Below are 11,235 nucleotides of genomic sequence, written 5' to 3' on the forward strand. Positions count from 1 at the left end.
CTCCCTAACCCCTCTTCTAACCCCCTAACCCCTCTTCCAACCCCCTAACCCCTCTTCCAACCCCCTAACCCCTCTTCTAACCCCCTAACCCCTCTTCCAACCCCCTAACCCCTCTTCCAACCCCCCTAACCCCTCTTCCAACCCCCTAACCCCTCTTCCAACCCCCTAACCCCTCTTCCAACCCCCCTAACCCCTCTTCTAACCCCCTAAGCCCTCCTCCAAACCCCCTAACCCCTCTTCCAACCCCTTAACCCCTCTTCCAACCCCCTAACCCCTCTTCTAACCCCCGAACCTCTCCTCCAACCCCCCTAACCCCTCTTCTAACCCCCTAACCCCTCATCAAACCCCCTAACCCCTCTTCCAACCCCCTAACCCCTCTTCCAACCCCCCTAACCCCTCTTCTAACCCCCTAACCCCTCCTCCAACCCCCTAACCCCTCTTCCAACCCCTAACCCCTCTTCTAACCCCCCCTAACCCCTACTCCAACCCCCCTAACCCCTCTTCCAACCCCCTAACCCCTCTTCCAACCCCCTAACCACTCTTCCAACCCCCTAACCCCTCTTCCAACCCCCTAATCCCTCTTCCAACCCCCTATCCCCTCTTCTAACCCCCTAACCCCTCCTCCAACCCCCCTAACTCCTCTTCTAACCCCCTAACCTCTCCTCTAACCCCTCTTCCAACCCCCTAACCCCTCTTCCAACCCCCTAATCCCTCTTCTAACCCCCTAACCCCTCTTCCAACCCCTCTTCTAACCCCCTAACCCCTCTTCTAACCCCCCAGGGTGGAAGGACTGCAACCCGGACAAGAATTCAGTCTAGTAGTCAGGATAGAGGAGGGGGCGGCCCCACCACCCGTACATCTCAGTGCCTTTACTCTCAGTGACAACGCCCAGACGGTCATTGGTAAGTAGGCATGGGGTGGTAAGTAGATATGGTAAGTAGGCATTGTGGTAAGTAGGTAGGTGGTAAGTACATACGGTAAGTAGGCACTGTGGTAAGAAGACAGGTGCTAAGTATGCATGGGGTGGTAAGTAGATATGGTAAGTAGGCATAGTGGTAAGTAGGCAGGTGGTAAGTAGGCATGGGGTTGTAAGTAGATATGGTAAGTAGGCATTGTAGTAAGTAGGCAGGTGGTAAGTACGCATGGGGTGGTAAGTAGATATGGTAAGTAGGCATAGTGGTAAGTAGGCAGGCGGTAAGTACATATGGTAAGTAGGCATTGTGGTAAGTAGGCATTGTGGTAAGTAGGCATGGGGTGGTAAGTCGACATGGGGTGGCCAAGTTAAGGTGAAAGGAATATTTCAAAATGGACTATATTACTGAACTCTGGAGAGATAAAAGACAGTGAATTATTGCAATTAACACTGAAGGTATGAAGGAATAGATACCTGCTGAGAGAGAGAGAGAGAGAGAGAGAGAGAGAGAGAGAGAGAGAGAGAGAGAGAGAGTAATAAAAGTTAACAGTGTGGACGATAAAATACTGTCAACGTTGAGTGTCATTCCTACACACACACACACACACACACACACACACACACACACACACACACACACACACACACACACATACGGTAAAGTGTTTGAGGTTTCCTGTAACTACTTTGCTGCAGGAATCCATTTACGGTGATCCCTGCACAGGTGGCGGAAGACCTAAACGACTACACACATGCTACTTATGCGACTTCCCGGCAAACCGTACACCGTACCACTTGTAAACGAAGGCGACTGCACATACCAAGAACCTCACAGTTACAACAACTACAAAGCATGGTTAGGCTAGAGGGGGTTAGGATCAGTGGTTAGATTGGGGTTAGGGACGGTATAGTATAGTTAGGAGAGGTTTGCTTATGCTGGCTTTGGTTAGGTTAAGTTGGGCTCTTCGTTCGGTCAAGTTAGGATAAGTTTCATGTTAGATTAAGTTAAGGAACACGAGCGAAACAGCCAAAACCTTAAAATACTTAGGTTAGTCTACGGTTAAGTTAGGATAAGTTAGATGAAGTTAGGAACACAATGTACACAACAGAAGCAACAGGGAACTAAGCAACAGGGAAACTAAGCAACAGGGAAACTACTGTAAACAACAGGGAAACTAAGCAACAGGGAAACTAAGCAACAGGGAAACTAAACAACAGGGAAACTAAGCAACAGGGGAAACTAAGCAACAGGGAAACTAAGCAACAGGGAAACTAAACAACAGGGAAACTAAGCAACAGGGGAAACTAAGCAACAGGGAAACTAAGCAACAGGGAAACTAAACAACAGGGAAACTAAGCAACAGGGAAACTAAGCAACAGGGAAACTAAGCAACAGGGAAACTAAACAACAGGGAAACTAAGCAACAGGGAAACTAAGCAACAGGGGAAACTAAACAACAGGGAAACTAAACAACAGGGAAACTAAGCAACAGGGGAAACTAAACAACAGGGAAACTAAGCAACAGGGAAACTAAGCAACAGGGAAACTAAGCAACAGGGAACTAAGCAACAGGGAAACTATGCAACAGGGAACTAAGCAACAGGAAAACTAAGCAACAGGAAAACTAAGCAACAGGGAAACTAAGCAACAGGGGAAACTAAGGAACAGGGAACTAAGCAACAGGAAAACTAAGCAACAGGGAAACTAAGCAACAGGGAAACTAAACAACAGGGAAACTAAACAACAGGGAAACTAAACAACAGGGAAACTAAGCAACAGGAAACTAAACAACAGGGAAACTAAGCAACAGGGAAACTAAGCAACAGGGAAACTAAGCAACAGGAAACTAAGCAACAGGAAAACTAAGCAACAGGGAAACTAAGCAACAGGGAAACTAAACAACAGGGAAACTAAGCAACAGGGAACTAAGCAACAGGGAAACTAAACAACAGGGAAACTAAACAACAGGGAAACTAAACAACAGGGAAACTAAACAACAGGGAACTAAACAACAGGGAACTAAACAACAGGGAACTAAACAACAGGGAAACTAAACAACAGGGAAACTAAGCAACAGGGAAACTAAACAACAGGGGAAACTAAGCAACAAGGAAACTAAACAACAGGGAACTAAACAACAGGGAAACTAAGAAACAGGGAAACTAAGCAACAGGGAAACTAAACAACAGGGAACTAAACAACAGGGAAATAAGCAACAGGGAATTAAGCAACAGGGAATTAAGCAACAAGGAACTAAACAATAGGGAACTAAGCAACAGGGAACTAAGCAACAGGGAACTAAGCAACAGGGAAACTAAGCAACAGGGAACTAAACAATAGGGAACTAAGCAACAGGGAACTAAGCAACAGGGAACTAAACAACAGGAAACTAAGCAACAGGGAACTAAGCAACAGGGAAACTAAGCAACAGGGAACTAAGCAACAGGGAAACTAAGCAACAGGGAACTAAGCAACAGGAAAATAATCAACAGAGAACTAAGCAACAGGGAAACTAAGCAACAGGAAACTAAGCAACAGGAAACTAAGCAACAGGGAAACTAAACAACAGGGAAACTAAACAACAGGGAAGCTAAACAACAGGGAACTAAACAAAAGGAAACTAAACAACAGGGAAACTAAACAACAGGGAACTAAGCAACAGGGAAACTAAGCAACAGGGGAAACTAAGCAACAGGTAAACTAAACAACAGGGAACTAAGCAACAGGGAACTAAACAACAGGGAAACTAAGCAACAGGGAACTAAGCAACAGGTAAACTAAACAACAGGGAACTAAGCAACAGGGAACTAAACAACAGGGAAACTAAGCAACAGGGAAACTAAACAACAGGGAACTAAACAACAGGGAACTAAGCAACAAGGAAACTAAGCAACAGGGAAACTAAACAACAGGGAACTAAGCAACAGGGAAACTAAGCAACAGGGAAACTAAGCAACAGGGAAACTAAGCAACAGGGAACTAAACAACAGGGAAACTAAACAACAGGGAACTAAACAACAGGGAACTAAACAACAGGGAACTAAACAACAGGGAACTAAGCAACAGGGAAACTAAGCAACAGGGAACTAAACAACAGGGAAACTAAACAACAGGGAAACTAAACAACAGGGAAACTAAGCAACAGGGAAACTAAGCAACAGGGAAACTAAGCAACAGGGAACTAAGCAACAGGGAAACTAAGCAACAGGGAAACTAAGCAACAGGGAAACTAAGCAACAGGGAAACTAAACAAGAGGGAAACTAAGCAACAGGGAAACTAAGCAACAGGGAAACTAAGCAACAGGGAAACTAAACAACAGGAAACTAAGCAACAAGAAAACTAAGCAACAGGGAAACTAAGCAACAGGGAAACTAAGCAACAGGGGAAACTAAACAACAGGGAAACTAAGCAACAGGGAAACTAAGCAACAGGGAAACTAAACAACAGGGAACTAAACAACAGGGAACTAAGCAACAAGGAAACTAAGCAACAGGGAACTAAGCAACAAGGAAACTAAGCAACAGGGAACTAAACAACAGGGAACTAAGCAACAGGGAACTAAGCAACAGGGAAACTAAACAACAGGGAAACTAAGCAACAGGAAAACTAAACAACAGGGAGCTAAGCAACAGGGAACTAAGCAACAGGGAAACTAAGCAACAGGAAACTAAACAACAGGGAACTAAGCAACAGGGAAACTAAGCAACAGGGAACTAAGCAACAGGGAAACTAAGCAACAGGGAACTAAGCAACAGGGAAACTAAGCAACAGGGAAACTAAGCAACAGGAAACTAAGCAACAGGGAACTAAACAACAGGGAAACTAAGCAACAGGGAACTAAGCAACAGGGAAACTAAGCAACAGGGACACTCAAGCTACTACCATATCCCTTCAGGAGTAGCAGGGGTCGACACACGTAGCAGTAGCAGCGGCAGTGGCGGAGCAGGTGCAGGGAAAGCAGAAGGAGGGGCAGGCAGCGGCGGCGGCGGTGGAGGCGGTGTGGTGCCTGTGACGATGATGGCGGTGACGATGATGGCTGGGGCGCTACTTGTCATCGTCATCCTGGCCATCGTCGTCATCGTCACCCTGAGGAGGCGAGGACGAAGCAGGAGACGAATGGAGCAGGTGGGTGATGAAGATGATAATGACGAATAATAATAATAATAATAATAATAATAATAATAATGATAATAATAACAAACATAATAATAATAATAGTAGTAGTAGTAGTAGTAGTAATAATAATAATAATAATAATAATAATAATAATAATAAATGTCTTGCAGGTCAAACTAAGCGAGGAGATGATTTGTATCCACACCCATCCAACTCCAGATCACACTCCAGATTCTCCAGGTTAGTAGTTGTAGTAGTAGTAGTAGTAGTAGTTGTAGTAGTAGTGGTGGTGGTGGTGGTGGTGTGGTAGTTAGTACTGTATTAGAAGTAGTAGAACTGGTGGTGGTGGTGCTGATGGTGGTGGTAGTAGTAGTAGTAGTAGTAGTAGTAGTAGTAGTAGTAGTAGTTGTTGTTGTTGTTGTTGTTGTTGTTGTTCTTCTTCTTCTTCTTCTTCTTCTTCCCCTCCTCCTCCTCCTCCTCCTTCTCCTCCTCCTCTTCTTCCTCCTCCTCCTCCTCCTCTTCTTGCCACAGCCTCACCTGAACACCTGGGCAGCACCTCCACCTGGCGGCCATCTCGTCGGGGTAAGAAGCCCCGTAACACCTCTTCCTTACCGATTTATTTTTGGCAACGGCTGGTTAATATCGATTTGTACGTTATTTATGCAGGTTATGGCGATATTAGAATGACTTAGCACAAAAGAGGGTGGCAAAATAAATCGCTTAGGAAAAGGTGTTAGGGAGCTTCCATAACCGACGAGAATACATATCTAAGTAACAAAGGAACAGGAACACTATTGTATTTAGAGAGAGAGAGAGAGAGAGAGGCGATATCGATACCACAAACCACGAGACTAACAACAAAGAAATCGCTGAAGCATTGCCTACCTCTTATCTGAGAGAGAGAGAGAGAGAGAGAGAGAGAGAGAGAGAGAGAGAGAGAGAGAGAGAGAGAGAGAGAGAGAGAGAGACTTTGGACGCATCACAACAGATAAAACATGTTCCTTAGGCAATATTCTCTCTCTCTCTCTCTCTCTCTCTCAAATGTCTGGACGAAGTAGCCTAGCCCCGGCCCCCTACGCTCCTGGTAGAACAACAAAGGACTGAAAGGTAGATGAATATGGTAGATAATTAATACTTAGGCATACCCTTGGACGGCAGTGGGCCAGCGTCTACTAGAGAAAAAAGTCTGCTGCTTAATTTTGTCTCGGTATTTTTGAGAGAGGGGTGTGTGTGAGTTGGAGGGAGGGCAGTGTAATGGCAGGGGACAGGGTGACATGGGGGCGATTTGTCTGTGGCCACTCCTCACGGGATTATGACGTCTGGATATAAACAGCTAGATAGACAGGTACCGGCGGACAGAATTCTCCTGAGCATTTGGAGAGGCGAAGATATACACAAAATAAAATATATATATATATATATATATATATATATATATATATATATATATATATATATATATATATATATATATACAGGATAGGCGACAGGCTACCAAATACATGATAAACAGACCCTATTTCCCCCTGTTTAAATTGGAAAGACAGAGATCAACACAAAAGCTGTCTAGAAAGCAAACAGGGATGGATTGGCGAGAGGCAGGGAAGAATGGAAGGCGCGGCCCCTCTCACCACCATCCATATATACAAATTGTTAGTGCCCTGCCTGCCTCCCATCCACACACGTCAATCCATCTATTTGTAAACGTTGCTACACATCCCTCCCTTTGTAAACGTTCCTAAACATCCTGTGTGTAAACGTTTCCCTTCACGGGGACAAACGTTCGCCTGGGGAATTATTCGCCTCTTCTGCTTCTCACATCAGCCTCTGTCTGTGGTGGTGGAGAGTCACGCCTTCACGTGGTGGCACTGATATAATCGGGCGGCTCCACTGCTTGGTGTGCAAACGTCCTTTATTTAATTCCCTACTCCCCGAAAGGAGGATGGCAGACTGCAGATGGGGGGGCAATTTCAGCCTGCAGTCCACTAGGTTCACCTTTCAGATGAACCTGAGGCTACGGCAATAACCACCACCACCACAACTACCACCACCACTACTACTACTACTACTACTACTACTCACCACCACCACCACAACTACTACTACTATTACTAGGTGACCTTTTGTTAGTGGCCTCTCTTAGCTTAGGAATATTAGCTAGCAAGGGAGAGCCAGGTGTAGAAGTGAAAGATCTGACGAACTTTTGATAGCGTCTTCCCTCCCCTCTTCTCCTGCCCTTCACTCTCTTTGTAAATGTATTCTTGGGGATAAATGTTCACCTGATATGAATTCCCTCCTCCCCTGTTCATCCCCTATCGCTTCACACTCGGGGCATGTCCGTCACTTTCTTGCCTGGGCAGAGAAGCGCGCCAAGCCTCCCATCTAAAGGATAACTAGCAGAAGAAACAGAGACAGAAGGACGGAAATATGAGATCTTTTGTCCCGAATGTGGCGTGAAATACAAAGGCCTTTCCCCTCCCTCGCCTCCTCACGCTGTTGGATTTATAGCTGCTTGAGGGAAACGTTGTGGGCTAAACTGCATATTATCACCCATAGATGAATGATAATGTGCCCCTCAGTCAACCACGTCACCCAGAAGCATCTATGAATTCAGCACTGAGAGGTAGGAGAAACGAAAGGACTTTGAAATTTATCTATCTAGCACAAGTGTTCGCCTCTCTCTTCTGTTAACCAGGTCGCCTCTCTGTTTGCCCATCCCTGCCACTCTCACCAGCTCCCTAAACAAGCATGACGCTAGAAGCTGGGGTAAATATTAGGCGACCTTTTGTATCTATGAGCAGAGACACATACCAAGCCTCTCTTACCTTCGGAATATTAGCTGAGGAAATTGAGAAGTATATGAGATTAAATATTAAGAGAACTTTTGTATATATGGGCAGAGAAACATACCAAGCCTCTCTCACCTTTGAAATATCAGCAGAGGAAACTGAGAGGTATATGAGATGAAATATTAGGCGAACTTTTATATGTATCAGCAGAGAAACATACCAAGCCTCTCTCACCTCTGGAATATTAGCCAGCAGAGAAACATGAGACAGGTGAAATTATAAGAGGACTTTTGTATCTATGAGCAGAGAAGCATACGAAGCCTCTGTCAGCTTTGGAATAACACCCAGGAGAGCAAAATGATGAGTAGAGGAGGTAAAAAATATATTAAGATAGCTATTGTATCTTTGGGCAGAGAAATATACGAAGCCTTTGTCAGCAAGCAGAGGAGAGGCAGAGGAGGTGACAGTATTAATCAAACTTTTGCCCCAACTGTATCCAGCCATTTGGAAGCTTTTACTGCCGCCTGTACAAACTTTGTATTTTTTTCGTGACAGTAAAGCAAATCCGTACAAACAAGAGCTGTCCCTGAACGCCGACACCTGGACATTTTTCTTATCTCACACACACACGCTGGCACAACGCACTCGTAAAGCCATTCCCCCAAAATTCCACTTTCTCTCTCTCTCTGTCCGTGTCTGTCTCTCTGTGTTTTTCTGTCTGTCTATCTGTCTGTCTCTCCACTATCCTTAATTTCGGAACTGGCAGCCACAGACAAATCCTCTCCATGTCACCCTGTCTTCGGCCATCAAGCTAGCCTCTCTCCAACTCACACCACCCCAAAGCTCTCCACTTCCTCTATCTCATCCTCGGTGTACCACTCCTCTCCATTTCCACGGCACTCATACACACTCTTCTCGCCAGTCTCTAACTCTCCATTCCCTCCTCACTGCCATTCTCTGTTGCAGTCAGGGGCCAGAATTTTAAGGTGACACTGATATAAAACTAAAAAAAGATAAATTACATAAATATGAATAATTATTAACTTATAAAAAAACAAATTACTTTTCACCAGACCATATAAATTAATCCCTTCACTCCAATGATGTTTTTAAAAAGTATATTGTATTTTGAAAGTGTATTCTTGCTGGCTACAGACGATTTTATTCAGCTTCAGGGAGGGTTTCCACACAGGGGGGTTTAGAGGTGGCTTCAAGTAACCCCCTTTCACCAGCAGAGACTCTTTGGAAGTTGAGGAAAATCGTCTGGCTGTAGAGGGAATGAAAATGGAATATATATATGTGGATAAGGGATCACACACACACACACACACACACACACACACACACACACACACACACACACACACACACACACACCAGAAGTTGCCCAAGTACTTTTAATCCAGTGATGTGTGTCGCTGTCTTCACATTATTTAGTCAATGTTATTCCAGTTAAGGGAGAGTTTTTGTGGTGCTGTGGAGTCATACCAATGCTGAATAAAACCGTCTAGGGGTAGCATGCGTTAAAATGATACGAAAAAGGCCTTATTATACAAATGATGATGATGGTGATGATGACGACGAATGTAGAAACTAATATCTAAATCTAATCAAATGACTAAAAATCCTGGCACTGCATTCCACAGGGTCTAAACGTAGGCAACCAACCAGCACAGAGACTACTGAGATAATCGACAGTGAAGACAGTGTGAAGAAGGATGTGACGACAGTGGGTGGGGGCAGTGACATAAAAGATGGCGAGGCAGTGGGCTATGGCAGCAGTGGTACAGGTGGTGGCAGCGGTGGGCTAAAGCGTGGTGGCAGTGGCAGGGTAAGTGGTGGTGGTGGCAGCGGTGGGATACGTGGCGGCATAACGGCGGACTCAACATACGGTGGCACTGCTTGTTCTGACACGGGACTCGGGGATGCAGCAGCGAGTGGAGGTGACGCTGTGGTGGTGGAGGCGGTGTGTGTGGTGGAGTCCAGGGGGAGCAGAGGATCACTGGGCTCAACAGACACTGGCTCCAGAGGCTCTTTTGACGCTGATCTCTTAACCACCTCCAGAGATCCGCTTCTGGCAAATCAAAGTGCAGCGGTGAGTCAAATATCGTCTTACTCATCGACATCTCTGTGTACATTACTTATATTCTTGTCTGCTTACTTATCGACTCATATTATTTGCTTTCTTATTATCCACCAGGTCCTAGTCATTGTACTTTCTGCATTAGGATTTTACAGGATGCTTGGCTGGTCAAAGCTACACCTTTCCCGTCTCTTAACGCTCGTGTGGGAAGCAAGTAGTGAATTTCCAGCAATTTACTCCTGTGATTATCATAAAGCAAAGTAACTCACAACTATCTGACAACATCAACTATGAAAAAAATTATAAGGAATGCATATAGGCCATACCTACAACTATAATAATTCGTCTTTCATCCAGTCTCTTCAGTTATGTTCCAAAAGGTTTTCTGAGAGAATTCAAGAACTTATATACAGTACAGCTGGCCAAAAACATGATCTTGGGACGGTGTGGTTGTGAAGTGGAGGCCTGGCTGCATCATAGAGATTTGGTCATGTCACCTAATACCTGACACCTTCATTCATGTCAGTGCCGCCAACAAACATGTAATTATGTCCAGGTTGTCAGGTGTAACAAATACCTCTGCTACACATTGATGCTGTACGGTACCCTCTGCTACACATTGATGCTGTACCCTCTGCTACACAATGATGCTGTACCCTCTGCTACACATTGATGCTGTACCCTCTGCTACACATTGATGCTGTACGGTACCTTCTGCTACACATTGATGCTGTACCCTCTGCTACACATTGATGCTGTACGGTACCTTCTGCTACACATTGATGCTGTACCCTGTGCTACACACTGATGCTGTACCCTCTGCTACACATTGATGCTGTACGGTACCTTCTGCTACACATTGATGCTGTACCCTCTGCTACACATTGATGCTGTACCCTCTGCTACACATTGATGCTGTACGGTACCTTCTGCCACACATTGATGCTGTACCCTCTGCTACACATTGATGCTGTACGGTACCTTCTGCTACACACTGATGCTGTACCCTCTGCTACACAATGATGCTGTACCCTGTGCTACACATTGATGCTGTACCCTCTGCTACACATTGATGCTGTACCCTGTGCTACACACTGATGCTGTACCCTCTGCTACACATTGATGCTGTACGGTACCTTCTGCTACACATTGATGCTGTACCCTGTGCTACACACTGATGCTGTACCCTCTGCTACACATTGATGCTGTACGGTACCTTCTGCTACACATTGATGCTGTACCCTCTGCTACACATTGATGCTGTACCCTCTGCTACACATTGATGCTGTACGGTACCTTCTGCCACACATTGATGCTGTACCCTCTGCTACA

The 11,235-nt window shown here is 45.2% G+C and overlaps 1 protein-coding gene across 1 annotated transcript in view; it reads left to right on the forward strand.

Moving 5' to 3' along the window:
* Positions 1-10,576, forward strand: part of LOC145394846 (uncharacterized) — a 64,186-nt gene extending 53,610 nt beyond the window's left edge. The window contains exons 14-18 of the mRNA XM_080268643.1: positions 781-902; positions 4,811-5,040; positions 7,588-7,654; positions 9,467-9,915; positions 10,430-10,576. Coding sequence (XP_080124769.1) covers positions 781-902; positions 4,811-5,040; positions 7,588-7,654; positions 9,467-9,915; positions 10,430-10,576 — 1,015 coding nt within the window. The remainder of the gene's footprint in view (positions 1-780; positions 903-4,810; positions 5,041-7,587; positions 7,655-9,466; positions 9,916-10,429) is intronic.
* The last annotated feature ends 659 nt before the right edge of the window (positions 10,577-11,235 follow it).

The sequence above is a fragment of the Coenobita brevimanus genome, chromosome 4, assembly GCF_032717465.1.
Source record: "Coenobita brevimanus isolate Jiangsu-jjx chromosome 4, ASM3271746v2, whole genome shotgun sequence".
Taxonomy (NCBI): domain Eukaryota; kingdom Metazoa; phylum Arthropoda; class Malacostraca; order Decapoda; family Coenobitidae; genus Coenobita; species Coenobita brevimanus.